This window comes from Equus przewalskii, chromosome 1 (assembly GCF_037783145.1).
Source record: "Equus przewalskii isolate Varuska chromosome 1, EquPr2, whole genome shotgun sequence".
NCBI lineage: Eukaryota > Metazoa > Chordata > Mammalia > Perissodactyla > Equidae > Equus > Equus przewalskii.
The window spans coordinates 81,767,937-81,794,963 of NC_091831.1; the positions used below are offsets into that span (position 1 = coordinate 81,767,937).

General features: G+C 42.0%; 1 protein-coding gene and 1 long non-coding RNA gene across 8 annotated transcripts in view; one reads left to right on the forward strand and one right to left on the reverse strand.

Annotated features, from left to right (window-relative positions):
* The window catches only part of TMEM273 (transmembrane protein 273), an 82,508-nt gene that overhangs the window by 33,451 nt on the left and 22,030 nt on the right, over positions 1-27,027 (forward strand). For 4 of the 7 annotated variants that reach the window (XM_008521972.2, XM_008521973.2, XM_070615346.1 and 1 more), the window contains exon 2: positions 5,761-5,953. In XM_008521972.2, coding sequence (XP_008520194.1) covers positions 5,833-5,953 — 121 coding nt within the window. In that variant the 5' untranslated portion in view covers positions 5,761-5,832. Of the gene's footprint in view, positions 1-5,760; positions 5,954-8,410; positions 8,735-27,027 lie in introns of those variants that run through there. The other 3 variants (XM_070615352.1, XM_008521976.2, XM_070615356.1) reach the window with 3 other exon arrangements.
* On the reverse strand, positions 16,051-21,971 carry LOC139082740 (uncharacterized). Its single transcript, XR_011538929.1, has 2 exons — positions 21,848-21,971; positions 16,051-18,649 (listed from the first exon to the last, which is right to left on the reverse strand). It is a non-coding gene; the product is annotated as an uncharacterized lncRNA (long non-coding RNA).

Sequence of the window (27,027 nt, forward strand, 5' to 3'; positions counted from 1 at the left end):
TTCCAACATTCTCTCTTACTTCTTTGGGTACATTTTTTTATGTTTATGTTAAACGATTGTGTCTTTTTCCGCTCCATTAACCGTAATTCCTCTGTCACCGTGTGTTTAGCTTTTCTCCTTTTCTTACTCAGCACGTGTGCTCCTCAGATATCTCACTATGTTCGCCTGTGAACTCCTGACTGTAGGACGATCAGCTGCCCTGGTTGGCGGTAAGGATGAGGAGGAGGAATATCCAGGATCTGTGTGTGCCTCACTGAGAGGCTGGGCCGCGACGGTGGCGGTTCCTCTGGCTTTGTGATCTGGGTTCAAGAACCTCTGTCTGCACGACTTCCTCTGCTCCAAAGCCATAAAGCTCAGCAGCCCTCGTAGGCTGCTTGATAATTTGGTCCTCCTCTTGGTTCTAAGTATCAAGTGTCCTCTGAGCTCTAGGGTGCGTGTACTGAGGGTGGGGAAGGGTGGAGGTAGCGAGCATTAGCATGTGCTCAGGGGCAGGCCAGTCCATACGCACCTGTCGTCATTGGTTCCCTCTCTTCTGGCGCTGCCCTGCTGATAATGCACCACCTGCAGCGGGCGCCGGACTGGCTCTGCTGTTCTTTTGCTTCATCCAGGCCATCTGGGTGAGGGTGAGTCAAGCAGAGAGCTCCCCGTGAGCCTAAACCTGGTCTGCGATGCTTGGGCCTTTCAGCTCCAGGCTGCCATTTCTACATGACCCCACCGCCTTCTCTCTCCACAGCGGTTTCTCGTAATTTTCAATTTAGATCCTAGGAGCTCTCTAGTCTTCTCACTCCTCTGCCAGAAGCCCTATGCTGGCCTACAAGGGACCTTGTGCTAGGCTGTGAGTGACCATGTGATGTCTCCATTTATTTAAGTCACCATTATATCTCCCAGTATAGATTTGTAGTATTCATTTTAAAAGACACTCACAAGTGGGCTCACTTTTTGTCAATCAGCATCACAAAAATTATATCAACCACTTACACTTACATTGACAGTGCACCAATCATTGGTTTAGTAGGCTCACGTGTATTAATTCACTTACTCCTCATAACAACCCTATGAGGACGTTTTAATTTCTCTTTCACAAATGAAGAAACTAAGACACAGAAAGGTTAAGTTTAGGGTCAAGACTCTGATCTCTGAGTCTATGCTCTTAATCATTGACTCTAAATAGACTCTAAATTTCTTTTTAAAAAGCCCGACTCAATCCTAACACTGTTTCTCTCTCCAGAAGTTTTGCTTTCTTCCCCATCCCGTCTCATTACTTTAGTAAGCGTTATCCCGGTGGGAATATTACCCGAGTAGGTAGGTCTGTGGGTTCGTGTAGGTAAGAAGAGATTTTTCACGGAGATCCACCTTCAGAATCTTTATTCATATGATGAGATTTGTTAATGCAAAGGAAATTGGTGTATGGACTAAACTCCTGTGATTCCAGGGCAGAAACCCATTTGCAAATTGAGAATTTGTAGATGCTCACTTCCCAGGTAGAGAAGCCAGGAAAGATTTTAATTCCTCCTGAGAAAATGAGGCAGAGTGTGAGGCCCCCAACATTTGCTAGTGTTCTCTAAGAAGCTTCCTGCATCCCCTGAGATGCCCCGACAGCAGACAATCCTTCCTCAAGGTTGAAGTCAAGAAACAAGTCATCTGGCTGGCTTGCGTTTTTGCACATTTTCGAATTTGATGCATGCTAACTTTGGCAACCTTCTAAAAGGTATGGCCTGAGAATGAAGTTCCCCTTTTCAGTAGTGAGGGAAATACTGCATACACCAGATTTCCTAGTTCTCACACAGCCTGCAGATGGCCAAGTATGGATGAAACTGGATGCCCAGCCTGAGAAACACGCCCTGTTCCCTGAGCTGCCTTTGCACTGGGCTCTTAGCAGACCAAGCCCAGGTTTCTTTGGCCAGGAGCCCCTGAGCCAAAGGGGTTTTGTGCTGCTGGACATGGCTTTGGTCCATGGCTTCCCCAAAGTCACATCAGTGGATGCCCAGTTCCTTAGCTCCTAGGGGGCACTGGAAAAACACTTGAGAGTGAAAATTGCTTTTGGGTTTTGGCGATTCATTATTTCAAGATTGATTACTTTAATAATGACATTTGCATCAGTACCTTAGATGGACTTTATACTTTTTATCATGACCTGGCTGTATTTGAGAAAATTGAGAATCACAATACTATTCTTGGGTCAGTAACAGAACTGTGTACAGCCATGCAGAGACAGGGAAAGAAATTAAGCCGTGTGTATGTAACAGCATAAATATAAGTTTTGTAATCAGGAAAAAATATTAAAACAACAACACATGTATACGTATTTCTGGTAAGGTTAGATCACATTTATAGATATGCTGTCCTGTGGCCCCCCCAAATGCACACATACACTTTCACGTTATTGCTTCTACATAGTCCAAGGTTGCACTTTCTTTAAACTTTAGTTGCAAAAGGTTTTGGACCAGTGGGCTGCACCACTGACCACATTGGCCTACAAACTGTATCTTTCTTCTTTCTCTGGAAAGGTATCTACAGTAATTTGCTTACTGAAATACAGGCGAGGCAACGAGGGTAAAATACGCACTTACTGGTGTACACTCTCCTGTCTGCTTGCTATTTCATTATAGACGTGTGCCAATTTAGATTGGTTCCTGTCTTTTACGTGTCGTTCTGATTTTTAATTTTCATTCATTGTCTGTCGAGCATCCTTATACATTTGTTCAATTATTTCCTTAAACTATGTTCCTTAAAGAGGAACTAATGGGTCAAAGCTTGTGTAAAGTTTTAAAGCTGTTGGTACTTATGACTAGAATGGTTGAAACAATTTAAATTGCTATCAACACAACTGTGCTGGTATTCATATTTGTTTTAATTACATGTTAATTCTGCAATCTTTAATCAATATCAAATTCACGGTAACGTATGTGGATCGTGAATAAGGAGACTATATAATTATCATCCGAACCTTTAGGCCTTCGACAAACCTGTGGGAGTGAAAGGGGATGCTATTATAATTGCACTGAGATAACGGACACAAACCAGGACTTACCTGGGGAAAACTCTGCATACGCTCTTCCTATTAATAAAGCATAGTAATAACACAAATACCCATGCACCCACCTTGCAATTAAAGAACTAGAACATGACCTCTGCATCCTACCTGCATATTCCTTTCCTTTCCCCTCCCTGTCCTCAATTTTGTGTTTTTCATTCTAATGATTTAAAAACATATTATTCAATGAAAAATATATACGTATTCCCCAGACTCTTTCTTGTTTACTTTCCCTTGTTTCTGCGTTTCCTGAAAATGGTATCATTCTGTTTGTAATCTTTTGCCATTTGATTTTTCACACAATATCCCAGCTCGAAGATTTATCCAAGTTGTCTGTGTTGCTGTAGTTTATTCATTTTTATAGCTATATAATATTCCATTGTAAAAATTTATCATCCATTATTTATCCTTTCTCTTGTTGATGAGTTTTGTTGTTCTTTCAAGGTCTTTTTTGCTCTTACAAATCATGCTCTAGAAATATCCTTTTCTGCATCTCTGAATGCACAGGCCTCAGAGTGCGCTGGTTATGTCTGCAGTGTAGAATTGCGGACCACACGGTAAACAAATCTTCAACTGTACCAGAGAATGGACGATTATTTTCAAAGATGTTACATCATATTTTCCCACATTTTTGACTTAACTTTAGCATTACCCAAGATTTTCCCCCCCATCCTTCTTGAGGTATAATTGACATAAAAATTTTATACATTTAAGATGTACAACTTGATGTTTTGATATGCGTATACATTGTGAAATAATTGCCACAATCAAGCTTATGAACGTATCCATCACCTCACATAGTTACATTTCTTTTCTTTTTTTTTTATGATGAGAACCTTAAGATTTACCCTCTTAGCAAATTTTAAGTATACAATGCAGCATTGTTAACCACAGTCACACCGCCTTACGTTAAAACTTACTCATCTTGCATGACTGAAACTGTTTCTGAAAGCTCGGTCTCTGATCTTGATGTCAATCCAAATAATGAGAACAGAGTCTTGGGAGGAAAAGGAAAGGCTTTACTTAGCCAGGCAGAGGGAGCAAAGCAAGGGCTGGTGCCCCCTAAATTGCTAGCTCCCTGTTAAGAAATGGCTAGGGGTTTTTACTTGGGGTTTTAGGTAGGGGAGGGGGACCGCAGCCTTCTTGGTCAGCATTTTCCCATCGGCTTGTGTCTGGGGCTGCTTCCAGTGGAGGAGACAAAGGATTTCTCAGATGAGCGTCCTTGGCTGTGTATCTCCATGGTGGAAGGTAGACTCTGACGTCAGGAAGCCAAGGAGTGGGGCCTGGGAAGCTTCAGTTTCTTGATATTCTCTGGACATTAGTTTCTCTGTGAAAGAACTTCAAGGTCCCGTGATTAGCCACAGCTTTAGTGGGAGCCCAGCATGAGGCCATCCGGCTTTAATAATTTGTAACTTCTACTTGGCTCCATAGATCAGGGAGTCAGAGGTTAAAGAAATAAGCATTTACCTATGAGTGGAACCAAAGACCCAGGGAACTAGGAATGCAGGTTTTTACTTTTAACCCCATACATGCCAGGTTCACTGTGGGGGAACCAATATCAGGGCGGATGGTAACCAAGAGCTGGTAACAAAACTTTGTACCCCTTGACCATCCTCTCCGCATTTCCCCCTCTCTCCAGCCCGGGACAACCACCATTCCACTCTCTGCTTCTGTGAGTTCGACTGTTTTAGATTTTACGTTTAAGCGAGATTCCGTGGTATCTGTCTTTTTGTATCTGGCTTATTTCACTTAGCAGAGTGTCTTCCAGTTTCCTCCACATTGTCACAAACATATTACCCAAGATTTTTATTGTTACCAGTCCTTCCTTCATAATTAATTACACGTGGACGTTTACCCCTAATTATTACTTTACTCGTATTTCATAAAATCTGATATGAAACAGTTTCATTATCATTCAGTTCTAGCTATTTTTAATTTTCCCTGTAATTTTTTCTTTGACCTACGAGTTACTTAGAAGTGTTCTAAATATCCAACATATGGAAATGTCATCTATTTTTGTTGCTGTCTGACTCAGCTGCGCTGCGGTAAGAAATATGGTCTCTATGTCACCCATTCTTTGAAATTTTTGAGAGTTACTTCACGGCCCAGAGGTGGTCTTTTTTTTTTTTTTTTTGGTAAATATCACGTTTGCTTGACAAGAATAGCTATTTTCTTGATTTTTTAATTCAAGAATAATTGACCTACAATATTACAGTGGTTTCAGGTGTACAACATCATGACTGGACATTTGTATACATTGCACAGTGATCGCCACAATGTTTAGCTACCCTCTGTCGCCACACAAAGTTATTACCGTATTATTGACTATGGTCGTAACCCCATGGCTTATTTATTTTATCACTAGAAGTTTGCGTCTCTGGGTCCTCTTCACCCATTTCGCTGGCTCCTCAACCCCCTCCCTTCTGGCAACCCCCAATCTGTTCTCTGAGTCTATGAATCTGGTCTTGTTTTGTTTTGTTTGTTCGTTCGTTTTGTTTTTTAGATTCCACACATAAGAGAAATCATATGGCGTTTGTCTTTCTCTGTCTGGCTTATTTCACTTAGCAGAATACCCTCAAGAACGGCTATTTTTTAATTGTTGGGTGCAGAGTTCTAGTTAAGTCTGATAAATCAAAGTGTGTTTCAGATCTTCCCTAGCTCTAATTTTTTAAAAAATCTCCTGTAATGGTGGTGGGTTTGATGGTTTCTCCTGACTTGGACTCCAGACACCTAAGACGTGAATCTGTGTGCTCTGTGGCTGGTGCTGAGGTGCTGGGAGAATCAGAAGCTTCTTCAGCATGACCTGCGTGACCAGCATGACTGCAATGGCTCTGGAGGAGGGACAGCACCCTGCAGAATATCAGAGCTACAGGGCTCATTGTCTTCCGCCTAGCAGAGCAGGTCATCTCCCAACCACAGGTAAGGTCCACAGCCTTCTCGCTCCCAGGCTGGAGGCTGGGCTGGCTCAGCCTAGGTGTAAGCTAAGTCAGTCAGTTGATTGCTTATTCAACAAACACTACTGAGAGCATGTGCTGTGTCAGGAGCTGGACTAGATGGTCCAGTCCCTCCCTCGCAGGCTCCTGGTCTGGTGGGAGCCATCCCAATGCCTGTCACAGGAAGAGCCTCAGGTTAAGACCTGGGCATTCATTATAGGAGCATGGGGTGGGGCACCCTTTCTTGCTGGGTGTCTTCACACCACAGTGAGAGGACCGTTCGCACCCAGGTGCACTGGCTGGATGCCAGGTCATCCTTTCAGATTTTAGCTTCTGGGACAATTTTGAGCCTCCGTATTTCCCCCTTCTCCATTCAAGTCTGTAGCAGACGCATTCTTTTCCGGTCTCAGGAGGTTGTGGCAGGCTGAAAAGCAGAAGTTGCTGCATAAACTTCCCTTCCTGGGTTTACATACGAAAGGTCAAGGCCTGGAAGCGGTTTTGAGGGGTCTTCTAGAGCAGAAGTTACACACTGGTGTTTGGTTGGACCCACCGCATGTGAAGACATTTTAAAATCAGTTGCCAACATTTGAAGACGGTTGATTTCATGTAAACGCAGGACCTCTTTGCTCACCTTGGAGCACCCGGATGGCTTGCTCTGCCCTGGTGCACTTCCCCGCGGTCCCCAACCGCTGTCTACGGATTATCGCGTGTTTCCGGGCGTTTTCTCAGTTTGTTTGGGGAAAGTGAAATATTTCTCCTACAAACGTTGCTATTAAGTGGTATAAAAATTTTAGAAGTCCACATGTTTCAGGGGAAGCAAGAGAGAGTGTGTTTCCTGGTGCAGGCAAAGACTGACTCAAAGTGTTTAATACCAAATAAAGTGTATCTGGGTGGAAGAATGGAACCCTAAGGCACCAAAAGGAAGAAAACTGCTTTTCTCGTGAACACCCTGCTCAATGCATGTCCATCGTTTACATGAGACTCAGAAGGAGAAAAGTGGCCAGGCTGAAGGGGCCCAGTAAGTGTCGGTGGCCACCAGGCCAACCTCACCACCTCTGTCCGGACGGCTGGACCTCAGCAGTGGGTGGCGCCCACACATGGAGGTCACAGCACAGTGTGAGGGGCATGGGTGGCCAGCTGATGGCCTGGGTTCAAAGCCCAGCTGAGGGGATTTGGGGGTGCCACAAGTGACTTGGTTTCTTCCTCTGTCATGGGAAGGCCCGTGCTAATACCTAACTCATAGGGTTGTGATGGGGGTCAAATACATGCCATATTCTAAGAGAGTGCCGGGCCCAGGGGAAGTGCTCAGTGAGCTAGTGTCTTTGGGATTTGGCCAAAGGAGCCCAAGAATGAAGTTGCATTTCTGCCAACTCAGTTCAGTGGGGCTCAACAGTTGTCAGTAAGTTGATTACATTTTAAAAAGTGACATTTCTTGCACACTTGAGGTGGTGGCTTGATGGTCAAGCAGATGTCAAGGAGAAGTAAAGAAACCTGGCCCCATATCTGCTGGTCGACCCGGTGTTGACAACCAAGAGTCCTCCAGCGTAGGGTACTTGACCTGGGGTCTGTGAATGTGGCTGGGAAAAAATCACATCTCTGTCCTGTGATCTGTAATAGAAGCCTAGCATTTCCTTCTACCGCGAGTACGGCCGACAAACCACAGTGGTGTCACCACACAGGTGACTTTATTCCTAGTAGGAACTGACGATGTTTTCATCCACATTCCAGTTGTTACAGATCACACTCAATATCCTTCACATTTATCACCACGTCAAGACTGTGGCAGTCATGTCACCTGCCATTAGATCTTGCTCTTTACTGTGTGGATAAAGAAGCACATATATTCTATGTCATGTCTGTTTTCTAAATATTTTGATAACTGTATTTCAATATAACTGATTTACTTTATAATCCATATGTACTTTATTTTGGGTCTTTAAAAGCATAATTCTGGGGGCTGGCTCCATGGCCAAGTGGTTAAAATTCTGTGTGTTCTACTGTGGTGGCCTGGGTTCATGAGTTTGGATCCCAGCTGCAGACCTGCTCCCCTCGTCAGCCTTGCAGTGGAGGCATCCCACATACGGAATAGAGCAAGATTGGCATGGATGTTAGCTCAGGGCCAATTTTCCTCAAGCAAAAAAAAGAGGAGGATTGGCAATGGGTGTTAGCTCAGGGCAAATCTTCCTCACAAAGACCAAACAAAAAACCCCTCCCCCAAAATCATGTAATTCTGAAAAGAGAGTCATAAGCCTCCCACTCTTGAAGGATCCGGGGCCGAAAAGAGTGACTGAGCTGCTCTGTGGGCTGGGGAGGGGGCTTCCTGTCCCTGGTTAAAGGCCATGGGTGCTACAGCAGGAGCCGGATGGCCAGGCCAACCACGTTCCCCCCTGAGACTTATGAGCCTGGGTTTTTGGGCAAGAATTTGTCCCGTGCTGTGTGGGGAGGATTACAGGAGATATTGCTGGGTTGTAACTAGGACCGCAGCACACCACAGTGAGCCCTCATTGGGGGCCAGCTCCCTTCCACCGCCCGGCAGAGGCCTGGACCACAGAGACTTCCCTCAGCCCTGCCCTCTGACGGGGCTGAGAGGAAGGGAGTAGCCTCCTGGCCGTGACAGTGACTTCCTTCCCCGTCACGTGGAGCTTGGCTCCTGTCCCCTGAACCTTGGGTCGCACAGCCGTCCGTGCCTGCTCTGCAAGGAGCCAGGAGTGGAGAGCCAGCATGAGCTTGGGGGCCAGGATGCTGAGAGCCTTCCTCCTTCTCCTGGGTAAGTCAGGGATGCAGAAATGGGGCAGACGCTGCTGTTCCGTGGCAGGGGCGTCGCAGTCGGGGGAAACTGGGGGAGTGTGAGCCCATCGGGGCTTGATCCCTAAAGTGCAGATATGTCCCTTTGGACAGACGGCTTTTCCCACTTTGGCCGAACAGTGAGCAATGCTCTTGTCTGTTTCGTTCTGGCTGCAACTGACAAATGCTTGTGGGCCTGGGGAAAACAGGAGGGATCGTGTGGCAGAGGTATCTTTGTTTTTTAAAGCCGTCTTTAATCCTGTGCATCAAAAGAAGGGAGAGACACAGAGGCAGAGACTAATAAAGTAGAGCCAGATAGAGAGGGAGAAACCTAAGTCTAGAGAAGCAGACAGAGAGGAAGAAATGAAGAAAGAGAGAGACGGAGGCCCAGAATGAGGGTTAGAAATATGCGTAGATAGAGACAGAGAAGGAAAGAGCCATGGAACTTCACAAAATCTCCTTTGACATCAATTGCTATTTCTTAAAAAGGCAATGGACGTCCCTCATCTACGCAAAGATACTTGTTCCCAGGACTTGCGCTGGGTCAAGACTCAAAGGCACTCATTGTGTTTAATCTTCTGTTTCCGGAGCAAAAGCTTGCATCCCATACATGGGTAAAGTGATTCCCACGGGCAAGACTCTGTCTGAAGCCTGCACCAAACCCAGGAGAGAACAAAGACCTTGGCCTCTGGGAGTTAGCATGTCAGACAGACGGACAGCCTGAACACCTATCAGTTTGCACGTGGAAATGGGTGCCTGACTGTGACAATGAGGGGATGGTAAGAACAGGATGTGCAGGACAGATAATGCAAAGCGTGCCCAGCAAAGTGGCAGAAGGTGGCCGAAGTTCTGACCCTTGTTTCTGCTCTTGACCTGTCTAGGTATACAAACCAGTCTGTCCTGGGGGATAAAGGAAGTTACATTTAAGAAATCCAATGAAAAGCGTGCAGATTATACAAACACACAATTCATTGAAGAATTACAAACAACGAGCCTAGAAAATGCTCAGGTTCACAAGTAAAAGAAATAATCACACCGAACATTTTTGAGTGCTTCTGCTGTGCCGCCTACTCTGCTGAACACATCGCATTTGCTCCTCCAGTCCCCACGATAATTCCACGGCGTAGGTTCCATTATTATCTGCATCTTATGGATGAGATCTTAATTACTTGGCCAAGGTGTCACAGCTAGTTAGCACTTTCAGGTTTTAGTAGTACAGATAGTAGTGGTAGGAGTGGGTGTCTGGCTCTAAACCCTCTGAATGCTAATCTTACTCTGCTATTTACCAGCCCCGAGAGCGTGGGCAGGTCATTCATTCTGGCTGCGCTCAGTTTTCTCATCTGTAACTTGGGGATCATGGTGGCACCTACTACACAGGGCTGTTGAGAGAATTCAGTCTGTTATCACATTTACAGCATGGAGCCAGCATCTGAGATGAGGCGAGACTCACTTTGGATATTCAGGTGCTAATTGATCTGATCTTCTCAAAAAGCCATTTGGCAATAGGTAGTAAAATGTAAGCTGTTTGCAACCTTCTACCCAGAAATCCCACCTTCAGGAACTTATCCTAATGCAATAATAAGGTAAAAGCCCCCCCCCCAAATATTTAAGAGGAAGTTATTGACCAATGCTGACCACAGTGGAAACCAGAAACAAGTGATGATCAGGTGGAATCTGGCTAAATCAGTTATGTTCTGTTCCAATGACATCCAATATGTTTAAATGAAAGACAAAACTTTCTCAGAACTGACATGGACAGAAGAGAAGTGACAAAGTGACGGTTATAATGTTACCGTTGTATAGTTATAGTTACATTTTGCATGTGTTCACTGACCTATCCAAAAATCGATGGAAGGCAATACAGCAAATGATGAATAGTATCCATTTACTCTTTTCAGAAAATGGGATGGTGAGGCATCTTTTAGTTTCTGTGTATGGAAATTTTTCGTGGTAATCATACATATTGTTAATTCCAATAAATAAATTTCTATGAATGAAAATAACATGACAGCCTGTTAAAAGCTGTAGGAAAAAATTGGGCTTTTCCTTTATGGGCTGGTAAAAGGGACTGGGGACATATCTAGTATAACTTACTAATGGATGGCTTATGAGGGTGGGTGACCAGGTTAGCAGTCACCCCAGGGTGTATACGAGAACTGTGTGCGAAAGGGCTCTCGGGAAGACGGTGGGAGCAGATTGCCACCTTGTCCCCCAGGTGATGTCCAGGCTCACATGGGACCCCGGAAAGCAAGGCCAGGTCCACTATTTCCCATATACAGAGTAGTTGGAAAGTTTTTGAAAAACAAGATTTTGAATATTTTAAGAATACTTTTAAAAACTGAGATTAATGTAACAAACATTCATGGACTCAACACCCTGAATTAACACTTGAAAAATTTGTGGGTGTTTTTAGATATATTATTTCAAAGTAGATGGATAAATCGACATATCCATCGAAGAAACAGAACATGAGAGATGGAGACAGAGCTCTTTGGCGCCCCTCCTCTGTCCTGTGTTCCTCCCCTCCTCTCCAGAAGAAACAGCACTCCTGCTTTCACTGGGCTTCCTTCCTGTGTTGCTTTCTAGGTGTTAAAAACTTGACGTGCATGCCACCACAACGTACTTAAAATGCTCCATTATCTACCCATTCTGATCATATGAATCAGACCAATTCATCCCAACTACCTCTACGATTCTGTTGAAACGCTGTATCAGGATTTAGTTATCCATTCCTGTACTGATGGAATTTAGGTTGTTGCTAACTTTTTGCATGACCACCGATGCTGCAATGACCCTTCTCAGTCCTGTCTCCCGGCACCCACATGCAACTGTTTTGGTGGAGACACACCTGGAAGAGTTGCTGTGTCACAGGCATGCATGATTCTCCTCTTATTGGATATTGCCAAACTGTTCGCCATCAGCGAGGCCTGGACTTATGTCCCCCTACAGGTTCACTAATGCTCAATATTGTTAGGCTTCTCATTTTTTGCCAATCAGGGATGCAGAATACCATCTCCAAGTTTTTAGGTTCTGTGTTCCTGGTTACTAGTGAGAATAACCATTTTCCCTCTGTTTATCAGACAACCAGCTTTCTTTTGCTGTAAATTTCCTGTTATTTACTTTTTGTCCAAATTTTATTAGGTTATTGGTCTTTTATATATTTTTTCGGGGTATTCCTTATTCGCCTGTGTCAAGCGTTGCAAATATCTTCTCTCAGTATGTTGCTTATCTTTTATCTTTGTGGCCTCCTTTGTTCTGCAGAAGTCTCTAAATGCGATACAATCATATTTATCAGTCTTTTCCTTTTTGTGTGTTTGGTTTTTCTGTTTTGTGTAAGAAACTTAAAAAAATTGTTTTTTACTTTAAAGTGGCTGCATTTTTCATGATTAGGTCTTTTATTTGCAATTTATTTTTGTGTATGACCTAAAGAAAGGATCTAACTTTAGTTTTTTCCATATGGAACATCAATTGTCCTGATATCATTTATTTAATAATCTTTCCTTTCTCCCCTGCTTTGCAATGCTTCATCTATTCTGTATCCACTGCATCTATGTTCGAACTGTTAATGGGTTTCCTATTCTGTGCCATTTTTTGGAATCACCTATATTTGAGTCATATTGTACTGTTCTATTTATTATAGTTCACGCCTCTTCATAACTTGTAGGTAAGATTCCTTTTCCTTCACCTTCTTCTTCGGTCTTAGTCTCATCTTGGCTCCTTGAAAGCATCATAAAAGCCCGCTTCCCAAGAGCTGATTCTGGGCATGGTGCCGCTCTTTGCTCTTCCACGTGGACCTCATTCATTTCTCACAAACAGCCCACGAGGTAGATGCTCTTATCATCATGCCCATTTCACAGATGAGCAAACTGAGGCACAGAGTGATAAAGTAGCTACCAGAGGCCACGTAGCAGGTAAATAGGAATGCTGGGATTCAGATGGAAGCATTTGGATGCCCCGAAGCTACATTTTTAGCCCTAACACCAAAATGCCTCTCGGTCGAGAATACAAAGTGCTGGCATCATGGAAAATCTGCTAAGACTTTTTAAATTGTCCTCTCAAAATAATTTCAAACTTAAAGAAAAGTTGCAAGAGTAAGAACAGCACAAAGAAAACCCATGTGGGTTAGCGAATTCTTAAACAAATCACCTCATTTGTTTTATCATAAGCCATCTGTTTATTTATCTATCTATCCAGAGAGAGGTCTTTTTTCTGAGCCACTTGAGAGTAAGTTGTAGACATCATGTTTTTTTTTAAACCCCTAGATATGTTAGTTTGTATTTCTTAGAAACAGAGATAATCTCTTACACGACCACAGCACAGTTATCAACTTCAGGAAGTTTGTCACTGACACAATGATTTCACGTAGTCTACTGATTGTAGTCTGGTATTTTCAGGTAACCTGCCATTGCCCTTTGCAGTCCAGCAAAGGAGCCAGTGGAGGGTCAGGTATTGTATTTGGTAACCGTGTCTCTTTAGCTTTCTTTAATCTGGAACATCCCACAACCTCTGTTTGTCTTTTATGGCGTTGATACTGTAGAAACCTCCATCCCCTTTTTTTCACAGAACATTCCTCATTTGGGGGCTTGCCTGATATCCTAAGATTAGATTCTGGTTATTCATTCCCCACCAGAAAACTACATAACTCATTTCGTGTCCTTCCCTGGGTTCCGCATTTGGAGGTGCAGGATATCCATCTGAGAAAGGCTGATGTACATTTTTTGCTTTTTGTTTTTTTGAGGAAGATTGGCCCTGAGCTAACATCCTTGCCCATCTTCCTCTATTTTATATGCGGGACGCCTGCCACAGCATGGCGTGATAAGCGGTGCTGTGTCTGCGCCTGGGATCCGAACCTGTGAACTCCAGGCCGCTGAAGAGGAGGGCGCGAACTTAACCACTATGCCACTGGGCCAGCCCCAAGGCTGATGTACTTTTGACATAATGATAAAAGACTTTCAACCAGGCTTTGGATTACGGTTGTCACAATTCTAAATGTATTATTCGCCTCTTAACTACCAACTGATCAATATTTTTAAATTTTGCTAAAATATTGCTCTAAGAATAGCTATTGAAAACATCTGGTGAAATTTCTAGGCATTTTATTAGAGGCTTGCACATTCCTTTTTAAAAAGCTGCCATATAAAATATTCCTATGGACTCTAATTCCAACCAAAATGTCAGCCATCTGTCTCCATTTTAATTCTCTTGGAAAGCACTGCTGAAATCTATGTATTATTATAATCATGATAATAAAAAAATACAATATCACTTTAATTACATTCCAGTGCCTAAACCATTCTTCATTGGAGGAGCCAGAGCTATCGAAGACAGCAGAGGCTTCTTTTCTCCTTAATTTATAATGAAAAGATGGCAGAGGCCGGGGTAAAGAGAATTAAATTCGTTTTTATCTTACAAGTCAAACTCATCACTTTATTCCTTGGCTCTTGGTCCCTGAGATCTTTGTAAAAATCTTCCCTGACAGCTTTTCCCCTGTTCCGGATTGCTGCCAACACAATGGTTCAGAGTCACGTGGTGTGTGGATTCCAGTGAGAAAGAATTCTTGATGTATCCGTTTTCTTTTGCTGTGTAATAAATTACCACAAATGTAGCAAAAGAAAACAAACACACCAGGGTCTCTCAGAAAGTAAACAGAGGGTACAGGAAGAGGGTAAGACCCCAGGAAGGCTAGGAGAAATTTCCTGAGACAGCAAGAATTTGCTTTGCGACTTTCACCACTTTTCTAACTGGATTGTTTGCTTTTTTAAATTTTACTATTGAATTTCAAGAGTCTTTAAGATATTCTGGATATGAGTCCTTTGTCAAATACGTGATCTGTAAATATTTTCTCCCAGTCTCCAGCTTGTCCTTTCATGTTATTCACAGTGTCTTTCGTGGAACAAAAGTATTTATTTTTAATTGTCTAATTTACTGGGTTTTTTTTTCATTTATGGAGACTTCTTTTGATATCATGTCTGGGAAGTTTCACCAAGCCCCGAGTCTCCAAGATTTTGTCTTATGTTTTCTCCTAAAAGTTGCCTCTTTTTATATTTTACGTTTAAATCTATGATCCATTTTGAGTTCATTTACGAATTTAGATCAAGGTCCTTTTTTTTTTGTGCCTATGGGTGTTCAATTTTTCCAGCACAATTGGTTGAAAAAATTACCCTTCTTCTATTGAATTGATTTTGCTCCCTTGCCAAAAATCAGTTAGTCATATAATTTCTGGGTTATCTTTTCTTTTCCATTGATGTCAGTGTCTGTCCCTCTGCCGATACCACACAGTCATGACTTCTGTAGGCATATAAGTTTCATGATGGTAGAGTGATCCCCCTTACTTTAAAAAAAAAAGTTTTTAGCAATTCTAGTTCCTTTACATTTCCACGTAAAATTTAGAATAATCTTATCTATATCTACAAAAAATCTTGCTGGGATTCTGATAAGAATTACGTTAAGTATAGAGATCAATTTGGGAAAATTTGACATCTTTATTACGTTGAGTTTTCCATGAACTGGGTATGTGTTTCCATTTATTAAGATCCTTCTTGATTTCTCTTATCGGTGGTGTAGAGTTTTTAACAAATGAGACCTGTTCCTGTATGATTAGATGTACAACTAAGTATTTTTTTGAGTGATTGTAAATTGTATTGTATTTAAACTTTCTCTTTCTGTGTGTAATTGTTAGTATATAGAAGTACGATTGGTTTGTGTATGCTGATCTCGTATGCTGCCACCTTGCTGAACTCACCTATTAGTTCTCAGAGTTATTTTTAAGATCCCTTCAGATTTTCTACACAGACCATCATATCATCTGCATATAGGGACCGTTTTATTTCTTCCTTTATGAACAGTATACTTTTAAATTCCTTTTCTTGCCCTATTGGACTGGCAGGAACTTCCAGTCCTGTGTTGAGCACGCATAGTGATGGCAGATATCTTTGCCTTGCTCTCCACCTTAATGAGAAACTATCTCATTTCTCACCATTAAGTGTGATGTGTGTTGTAGGGTTTTTGGTAGATAGTCTTTATCAAGTTGAAGAAGTTTCCTTCCGTTCCTAGGTTACTGAGAGATGTTGTCGGGAATTGGTATAGAATTTTGTCAAATGCTTTTTCTTCATCGGTTGATATGATCACATGGATTTTTTCTTCTTTAGCCTGTCAATATGGTGGATTACATTGATTGATTTTTGGATATCAAACCAGGTGCCGGGGTCCCGCCCCGGCGGAGTCCAGGTTCCTGAGGGATGGACGGCGTCGGCGCGATGAGGGAGGGGGAAAATAAAGGGGACGTGAGACTTGGGTTGGTGTTAGCAAGTCCGACTTTACTGTGCACAAGTGTCGTTTATATATTTTTCAGGATTAGTACAGAAATAGTTTTACAAATATTCTCAGAGAGATAAGGAAGTAAGAAACGAGCACAAGAATATTTATTAGCATTCCATTCTATAGAGCATAAGGTTAATGATCGTCTTCTCTGCAATTAACTAGTGTTTGTTGTCTCTAAGCTAAAGGAGATAGGTACCTAGGCGTCTGTTGTAATTCATGGTAAAGTTAAATCAAAGAGAGAAGGTCCAGGCCTCCGGACAGGGCAGCAGCCCGTCTGGTTACATCCTGGTGGAGCCATCCCTGCCTCCCTCAATCATTTACGCCATTAGTGTAGATGGTTAATGGGAACAAAAGGTGACTCCAGGGTGTCTTATCCCCAGGGCTATCTGCATTCTCAGCGGGCAGTTAAACATCTTTACTTTTTCGCGCCCTTTAGGGGGTGGAAGCATTCCTTTGTCTTTTAGATTGTAGAGCTAACGGTCCCTTAAGTACACTGCCGGAGAAAGTATCATATTGTTAGTAAAGTAAAGGGCTGAAAAGCTAAGCTAAACTATAAATCTTCAAGAATAAAAAAGAGAAATAAGTATACACATAACCTTGATAGAAAGCATGCATATAATTCAGAAAATATCGGGGGTGTTGGCCGGCCATTCTTCACCGAGGGGCATTCTTGCACCCCTCGGCCCTTCTACTCACCAATTATTTATTGTTTATTGCTTTTAGGAGAAAACCTCTATAACATTTTAACAGAAAGCAGAAGGTCAAGAATAATATATAGATACTTCTTGATCATCCAATTAACCAGCAAACTTAGAAGGACGATGCATATGTATATTTAGACAAAGAACTGGAGGGAGAAGGAAACATTAACCAGATGGAGGCCATAAACCTAATTCGACATCTTATCTGGGCAGGATTCCTTTCTGATTGTCTCACATGGGACTGTGTGCTCCTCCATTAATTAACTGAAAAATATCTTGAAAGTTACCTGCAGGTGGTCACATTCTCTTACTGTATCTAATTTTCCCGGGAGGTAGTGCCTCCCAAGCAGCCACCCAAAGGAGTGAAAACTGGAGGTTAAGAAAGGAAAAGGAATGAAGGGCAGTTAAAAGCAGCACAGGTTTCAGAACTATGTGAGGGGCTGGCCGGTTATTCTTCACCAAGGGGCGACCCTGCACCCCTCAGCGTTAATCGGCTGGACCCTGTCAAACAGCCGATCAAATGATGTAGCCACGGCTCCCAGCATCTCCCCCTTTTTTACTTTTTAAGGCCAACAGATGTAATTCTGCTGAAACCCGACTTATAGAGTTGAATATTAACTTGAGAAAGACTGGAAAAAGGCAAAGACAAATCATTAGAGCACCAATGGCGACAGCAATATTAACAATAAAGGAGCTCCAATTTTTCTCCCCTACAAAAGAGGTCAGAGAGGTGAAAAAGTTGGTGGCCACTTCAGAAGCAGAAAAGGATTCTTTAGCCTGATTAATATTATTAATTTGTCTATGTAAGTCACAAATGTCTAGACTAAAGTCTGAATGGTTCCATATTCCCTGGATATGATTTTTAATTTTCTCCCAGGAGTGTAGAGATTGATTTACCTTAAGAGGAGTCCCACAGATCCATCTATAGGACACATAACATCGCAAGGCCAGTTTAACCTTCAAATTTGTAAGTTCTTGTCCTATCTGTAATATTGCCTCTTCCAGAGCGTTTCCTTTGCCTCCAGTTTTTCGTCTATTATTTCTTGGGTAGTTAGGGCAAGAGTGGTATTCTTAGAAAGATCGTCTACATAAGAGGCAGTATGTATTTGTTTAGTCAGCGCTACAGCAGATACAGTGAGAGAGGTTGCTAATGCAATCAAGGCTGAGATACCCAATATTAAAGCAGAGATAAACCGGCGGGGGCGCTGTAAAAGATCAGTAGCCTGTTTCAAAGTAAGCAATCCAACATCATCATACCAAGGTCCAGACAGGTGAACAGGCAGCATGAGGCAGGGGGGTTGTTGTAATACGATTACAGCTTGTACCTCTACATCAGGGCTCAAACAATTAGTTAAAAATACAATCTGGACAGGAGATATCATAACGAGAATTATTAAAAGAGATAGACATAGCAAAACTGTGTACAGGAAAGGCCAAGAAAACATAAGGGGCCAGGACACAGGCCTTAACCTTATACAACTGTGATCCTGTTGGTCTAATCAGTACAACATTGTGTAAAGCGGCTATGGCCTGCAACAAGTGTGGTTGAATTTTGCCAGAGTCAGTAGAAAGAATAGGAGGGCGGAGGCGAGTGCGGACGGGGAGCCAGACGTTTAGAAGGTTTCTCGCGGAGTGAAAGTCGTCTCATCTGGGCTACTGGGGGAGATTCATCATCTATCTTGACTCGGAAGCTGGGGCTCGTCTGCCTTGGTGGAGGTGGGGGCAGAGGCTGCTTGCGGTACATGTCGAATCAGATGATCAGGAATCCACCAAGGAGATGAAGTGTCCTGTGGAAATATGCAAGCATATCCTCGACCGATAGTTAAGAGAATATCAGGACCTTTCCACTGTCCTGTAAGCAGGTCCTTCCATTTGACCTGTAGTAAAATATTTTGTTTATTATCATTCCAATGTCTCATCATAGGTGACTCACCATGAAAATCTAAATTGAGAAAATTTATCACAAACAGAGCATGACTTAGTAAAAGACGGGGAGAGCTATATTTGAGCTCTCCTCCTTGTAATTTTTCCAATTGTTGTTTTGGGGGGCTCAGATAGCGAGGAAAAGACAAATGTTTCAATTTTGTTTATAAATTGCTGTAAGTCATAGTTCTTTAAGAGAATAGAGAAAAAGATTTTCTTAACTCTGGAAAAAAGCAAAATATTAAAAATCAGTAATATCTCAATTAAAAAGTCATAAAAATTATAATCATCCCTATCAGTTTATTCTGTCCTGTGTAATTGGTTCTTGATCTTAATCTTCTGTCAGCAGTTTGTGAGGTCATCAGTTTCTCTGTTGGAGTTCTGTAATTTTTACCCAGTTTAGTTTTACAATCTGAGCGTTTATTAGAAACCTGTATTCTAGAGTGTTAGAGTCCTTTCCATGAATTTTCCTGAAGATGAGACATATTTGCAAAAGCAAAAAGTAGAGTAAAACAATAACTGACTGTAAACAATAAAAGACTTAAAAATGATGATTGACAGAGAAACTTGGTTATCTCTGTGATATACAACACCTTAAACTAATAATTAGAATTATGGCTGATAGCCAGGATACATCAGAATTTAGGCATGTATATAATTTCTAAAACACTTATATCAGTAACATTTACCCACATACTACCAACCAAGAAAGATTATTATCACTTTATCTGACAATGTTTCCCATGTAACTTTAGACCAAATAAGCCTGATTAGTTTAGAATTAACAAAACAGATTTGTCTTTTAGGTAGAGTTAGAAACCATTTGTTCCCAATAATGATGTTTAGATTACCCACAAGAACTTTGAGACATTAGACAAACAGCTATCATTTAAAGTTATTATGCTGACAAATTTCTAACAGACAACATGAACTTATTTGACTAGGAAACCCAGGCTGCATATTTGCATATGCAGTGCTAACTCTGAGGACATATCCAAACATTTCAATCAAACCAACAAACTTAAGTTTTCATTAACCAAAGGTTAATCCATATCATCTTAAAAGACAGTGGGTTAATTTCTATTGTATTTAGAATTTATGTGAGCGCTTAATTTAAGCCAATTAAACAGAACTCTTAGTATTGGCCATATCACCCGGAGGTAAAAATATCACACACATATAGACACACAGACACAGAGCCTTCACACCTATTGTTTTAAAAATCACTGCCATCAATCAGGTAATGAGTCAATCTCCAAGAGAGGGCACCCCACTTGGTTGCCAGGGTGATCAGGCCCGGAAACCAGGGGGGGCGCTCCCAGAGGTGGAGCCTATGATATTTTAAAGATTTCTTTGTCTCTCAACTGCAAAGCTCAAAAGGAGCCAAAAATGGTCACTGTAACTTTAAGAGAGAGGAAAGAAAAGGGTCCATTACCTTGCAAATCTCCTGAGCCTAGGGCAGCGTTCTACTTGTTCTGCCTGTGGGATTCCTATAGCAAGGGGTGATGGGGGCATCCCCCTGCATGTATCTCTTGTCCCCCTGCATGCATCTCTTGTATACCTTCCCTATTATGCCTGGCAGTCATAAGTGCCTGGTGAATGATTCCCAGGATAAAAGGATAGAGAAAAACAGTGAGGAACTTTCCGCCAGTCTGGGGGACATTCTACCCAATTGCAGCCTGGAGCCATTCTCCCAAGAAGGGGTTCCCACACTCAACCAAAGGTTAGAGTTTGGTACTTTCCTTGAACTGGAGTCCCGATTGGGACTTTTCCCGCAGTTCAGAGTATGGTCAGGTGCCAGAGGGAGGGGTCCCATTCCAGCCTTAGGAAAAGAAACCTTCCACGGGAGTCTTGGAGATTGGCGGCCGTCCTAATGACTTAAGTGGCCGACCCGTGCCCATTTAAAATTTGTCTATTAGAGATAGAGTCAGGAAGGAATGGATTAATTCATTTTCCATCACCCTCAGGCTTAAGGTACTGATTCTCTTCAGGCTGAATGCCACAATTTGCCCCATAGAGTAGCCATGGGCAGCAAAAGTGGATTCATACAGCTGTCCGAGAAGGTTCCCGATGGAGCAGTGAATTTAGATCCATCCTTGAAAAAGAGAAAGTCACAAGGAAAAAATAGGGCACTTACCAGAACTTGAGCTCACAAGCCGATGAAGCAAGTCCACCAGAAATGATGCAGGGTTGGTGAGCCGAGGAGTCGAGAGAAAGATTTCCTGGGCTCTCAAGATTTGGTGGCAGTGCTCTTTTATTTAGAGAATAGCGTGGAATAGCATGGGGACAGGACCCATGGGCAGGCAGAGCTGCTGCGTGGTGACAGGACCCACGGCCAGAACTTAACAGGTCTTGCTCTTATAATGTTGCACAAGGAAGTATTCCCAGTTAGACATTTTAAAACATACTTAGGCAAAGTTGATATAACCTCTTTATAAAGAAAATCAGCTTCTAAGTTGTGTTCCCACTATCATCCAGGTTTCCAAATTAACAGTTTCCTCTTCGGGGAACCAGGGACATTGTTCTTGTAAAAATGTAGGAATGTAGAAATCTGTCCCAAAGAGGCTTTTATGTCTCTTTTTTGCAAGCATACATGTTATTATTTCTATACAGAGCCTTCTTTCTTTAGACTCAGTATGGCCCAAAACTTCTCAAAAGTTCTTAATACTTCTTATTCTTCCTAACCTTATTTCACTCTCCCTTTCCGGAGAGGGACTAAAACTTCTCTATTATTATTATTATTATTATTATTTTTATTTTTTTATTTCACTCTCCCTTTCTAGAGAGGGGCAAAAACTTCTCAATTATTATTATTATTATTATTATTATTTATTTCACTCTCCCTTTCTAGAGAGGGGCAAAAACTTCTCTATTATTATTATTATTATTATTATTATTATTTTTATTTCACTCTCCCTTTCTAGAGAGGGGCAAAAAACTTCTCAATTATTATTATTATTATTATTATTATTATTATTATTTTTATTTCACTCTCCCTTTCTAGAGAGGGGCAAAAACTTCTCAAAGTTCTTAACACCTACTACCCTTCTGTCCTTTCCTCACTCTCCCTTTGGCAGAGAGGGGCTAAAGGGGGCTCTTCTTTCCAGCCCTGGGTAGGATCCTATCCGTCCCGAGAAGTGGGGGGAACTTACCCTTCAGGTCCCTGTTCGGGCGCCACTTGCCGGGGTCCCGCCCCGGCGGAGTCCAGGTTCCTGAGGGATGGACGGCGTCGGCGCGATGAGGGAGGGGGAAAATAAAGGGGACGTGAGACTTGGGTTGGTGTTAGCAAGTCCGACTTTACTGTGCACAAGTGTCGTTTATATATTTTTCAGGATTAGTACAGAAATAGTTTTACAAATATTCTCAGAGAGATAAGGAAGTAAGAAACGAGCACAAGAATATTTATTAGCATTCCATTCTATAGAGCATAAGGTTAATGATCGTCTTCTCTGCAATTAACTAGTGTTTGTTGTCTCTAAGCTAAAGGAGATAGGTACCTAGGCGTCTGTTGTAATTCATGGTAAAGTTAAATCAAAGAGAGAAGGTCCAGGCCTCCGGACAGGGCAGCAGCCCGTCTGGTTACATCCTGGTGGAGCCATCCCTGCCTCCCTCAATCATTTACGCCATTAGTGTAGATGGTTAAGGGGAACAAAAGGTGACTCCAGGGTGTCTTATCCCCAGGGCTATCTGCATTCTCAGCGGGCAGTTAAACATCTTTACTTTTTCGCGCCCTTTAGGGGGTGGAAGCATTCCTTTGTCTTTTAGATTGTAGAGCTAACGGTCCCTTAAGTACACTGCCGGAGAAAGTATCATATTGTTAGTAAAGTAAAGGGCTGAAAAGCTAAGCTAAACTATAAATCTTCAAGAATAAAAAAGAGAAATAAGTATACACATAATCTTGATAGAAAGCATGCATATAATTCAGAAAATATCGGGGGTGTTGGCCGGCCATTCTTCACCGAGGGGCATTCTTGCACCCCTCGGCCCTTCTACTCACCAATTATTTATTGTTTATTGCTTTTAGGAGAAAACCTCTATAACATTTTAACAGAAAGCAGAAGGTCAAGAATAATATATAGATACTTCTTGATCATCCAATTAACCAGCAAACTTAGAAGGACGATGCATATGTATATTTAGACAAAGAACTGGAGGGAGAAGGAAACATTAACCAGATGGAGGCCATAAACCTAATTCGACATCTTATCTGGGCAGGATTCCTTTCTGATTGTCTCACATGGGACTGTGTGCTCCTCCATTAATTAACTGAAAAATATCTTGAAAGTTACCTGCAGGTGGTCACATTCTCTTACTGTATCTAATTTTCCCGGGAGGTAGTGCCTCCCAAGCAGCCACCCAAAGGAGTGAAAACTGGAGGTTAAGAAAGGAAAAGGAATGAAGGGCAGTTAAAAGCAGCACAGGTTTCAGAACTATGTGAGGGGCTGGCCGGTTATTCTTCACCAAGGGGCGACCCTGCACCCCTCAGCGTTAATCGGCTGGACCCTGTCAAACAGCCGATCAAATGATGTAGCCACGGCTCCCAGCAACCAGGCTTGCATCCCTGAATGGGGTCCACAGGGTCAGGATGTATAATTATTCTTTTGTCTTGCTGGATTCTTCTTGATAACACTAGGTCAGGGTTTTTGAATCTGTATTCATGAGGGACACTGGTCTGGAGTTTTCTTTTTTTGCATTATCTTTGTCTTGCTTTAATGTCAGGGTAATGCTGGATTCAAAAAATGAGTTAAGAAGTGCTCCCCTTCTATTTTCTGGAAGAGATTGTGTAGAATTGGTGTTAGTTTTTCTTTAAACATTTGCCAAATTCACCTGTGAAACTATCTGGGTGTGCAAGATTTGTTCTTTGGCAGTTTGTAGATTATGAATTAAATTTACTTAGTAGTTATAGGGCTATTCAAAGTATCTTTTTAATATTGGGTGAGTTGTGATAGTTTGTACTTTTGAGGAATTGCACCATTTTATCCAACTCATCAGGCTTTTAGGTGTAGAGTTGTTCACAGTATCCCCTTACCATCCTTCTGATGTCTGTAGGGTCTGTAGTAATATCCCATTTCATTTCTAATGTTGGTAATTGGTGTCTTCTCTCTTTTTTCCTTTGTCAGTCTTGCTAGACATTCATCAATTTGATGGATCTTTCCAAAGAACCAGTTTTTTGTTTCACTGAATTTCTCTATTTTTCTGTTTTCAATCTCATTAATTTCTGCTCTTATCTTTATTATTTATTCCATTCTACCTGTTCTGGCTTTATTTTTCTGTTCTTCTTCTGGTTTCTTCAAGCAGGATATTAGATTATTGATTTAAGACTTTCCTGTTTTCTAAAGTAAGCATCTAATGCTATAAATTTCCCTTTCAGCACCGCTTTAGCTATGTCTCACAAATTTTGATATGGGTTTTCATTTTCATGAGGTTAATAGAGGTTTGATTTTCCTTGGGACTTCTTCTTTGACCCATGGATGATTTAGAAGTGGTGTTAATTTCCCTGTTATTTTTCTATTATTAATTTCATATGTTGATTTCATTGTGATCAGAGAGCACATTTTTTTATTTCAGTTCTTCTAAATTTGCTGAGATTTGAACCAGAGTATAGCCTACCTTGTTACATGTTTTACGAATGCTTGAAGACAATGTATATTCTGCTGGCGTTGAATGGAATGTGCTATAAATGTTGATTAGGTCTTGTTGCTTGATAGTGTGGTTAAATTTTTCTCTATCAGTCCTGAATTTCTGTCTAGTTGTCCTATCAGTTGTTGAGAGAGGCTTGTTGAAGCCTTCGACTATGATTGTGCATTTGTCTGTTGTTCCTTTCAGTTTTATCAGTTTTTACTTCACATATTTTGCAGCTATGTTGTTTTAGATGGAGACATTTAGGATTACTGTGTCTATTGGGTGGATTAACTCTTTTATCATCGTGTAATATAATATAATGTCTCCAACCTGACAGTTTTCTTTGCTTTGAAATTTATCTGATATTAATATAGCCACTCCTTCTTTGTTTTTATTAATGTTTGCATGGCACATCTTTCTTTTAATCCTTTTACTTTCAACCGACCTATACAGTAGTCCTCCCTTATCTGTAGGGGATACTTTCCAAGACCCCCAGCGGATGCCTGAAACTGCAAATAGTGCTGAACCCTATATATACTATATTTTTTCCTGAACATACATACCTATGATAAAGTTTAAGTTATAAAGTAGGCACAGTAAGAGATTAATGACAATCACTAATAATCAAATAGAACAATTGTAAGAATATTATATTGCAATAAAAGTTATGTGAATGTGGTCTTGCTCTCTCTCAAAATCTTATTGTACTGTATTCATCCTTTTTCTTCATGTGATGATGTGAGATGCTACAATGCATACGTGATGAGACGAAGTGAGGTGAATGATGTGACACAGGCATTGTGATGTAGCGTTAGGTTACTGTTGACCTTCTGACGACAGAAGGAGGATCTTCAAGCCATGACAGTGTTGAAGGTTGGATGTCAGGAGCAGATGATGTCCGTGGGTAACTGAAATCATGGAAAGCAAAACTGGATAAGGGGGGGACTGCTGTATCATTCTTGGAGCGAGTTGTAGGCAGCATATAGCTCAGTCACTTTTTAAGTCGACTTTGCAAATCTCTTTTTTAATTGGCAAATTTAGGCAATTTATATTTAATGTAGTTATTGACATGTTAGAGCTTTCACTCTGCCATTTTATATTTTGTTTTCTGTTTTTCATTTCTCTTTTTCCTATCTTTCTGTGGGTTATTGAAACATGTTTTTAAAATTCCATTTTAATTTATCTGTAGTGGTTTTGAGTCTATTGCTTTTCATAGTTTTTTTTTGTGGTTGCTCTGGTATCATGCTATGTATACATAACATATCACAGTCTACTGATGTCAACATTTTAACAGTTTAAGTGAAATGTGGAAATTGTGCCTCTATATCCTTTTACTCTCTTAAATTTCTTCTAAATATATTGAGAGCTACATCAGACATGTTACCATGTTTTAGCTTCAACTGTCAAACATAACTTAGAAACCTTAAGAGGAGAATGAAAGTCTATTTCATCGATTCCTATTTTTCTGAGCTGTGACAGACACTGACCACTCAGCCACACCCCAACCTCAGGCCAGACGCTGCTTCTACTGGTGTTGCCAAGTCCTCAGCCAGTTTGCCTTCCTCTCTCCACCTTTCAGGATCTTCTTACATTTGTTTTTCACATAGTGGCTGTGGTTTTTAGCGATACTTATTGAGAGGAATAGGAAAAAGTAAGTCTATTCCATTTTTCCAGATATGGAGTCTGAGATGAGTTTTTAAAGGTCCGAGGAATGGATGATTTGGAGAAATGCTCTGTGGGGAGGGGTCTGGGCTACCTAACATCTCAGACACACCCGCCTCATCCTAGAGGCTCCTAAAGGAGAGAAGAGGCCCCTTGAGGTGAAGGCAGAGAGCCTGCCGGGAGATCCCCGTGGTGCCAGGACCCTGGGTGTGAGCTGACCTGGCTGACACACAGATCAGCAGACTTCCGCTCGCTCTCAAATTAAACGACTCGTGTTTCCTCTTTAAAGTCACCATAAGCATCTCTGTCACACCCAGACCCTCATTTATCCACCAGAATTGCTTGAACTGCTCCTTTTATTAGATTTGATTCCATTAAATAACCAGCTAATGGTTCTCAGTAAGACGAACTGGCTTACTCTCTCCTGCTCATCTGAAGGGAACAGATGAGAAGCTGGAGCCTTTCCGCCTGGAACCTGCTGCACCCACCTCAGAGACTTGTGCAAACCTGCGCAAACCCTCGGGCCACATTGTCAAGTTGTCACTGTCCAGGTGAAGAGGCAAATGGCCCATAACTGGTTCCATAGGCCCAGGGGACTGGGACAAATGAGCATCTGGGCTTTCTCTTTCATTAAGTAAATTTTGATTTTCACCAGGCTCTGCTGGGACACAAAGATAAGTAGCTTAGGCCCCCACCTGAAGGAGGTGACGATCTATGCGGAGGGCAGTTGCAATATGGTGTGTTAAGTGCCAAAATGCAGGAAACATGGAGGGAAGCAGAGGAGTGGCTGATCTGAACCAGGGTGTCCAGGAGGGCTTCCTGGAGGAAGAGTCGTTCAGTGCACTTGTTTGTGAGTTGATGAGTGCACGAAATGGAACCTCTGCTTCCAGGAGCCAGTCTGTGGGAACCATGTGCAGGAACGAACCTGGCTGGGACGGGAGGTATGGGAGCGAGGGCAGCAGGACCTGAGGGGCGAGCCAGATGCGGCTGAGAGGCGAGCTCAGGCCAGCCGGGGAGGCCTTGGTGAGCCATGCCGAGGAAGGGGGGC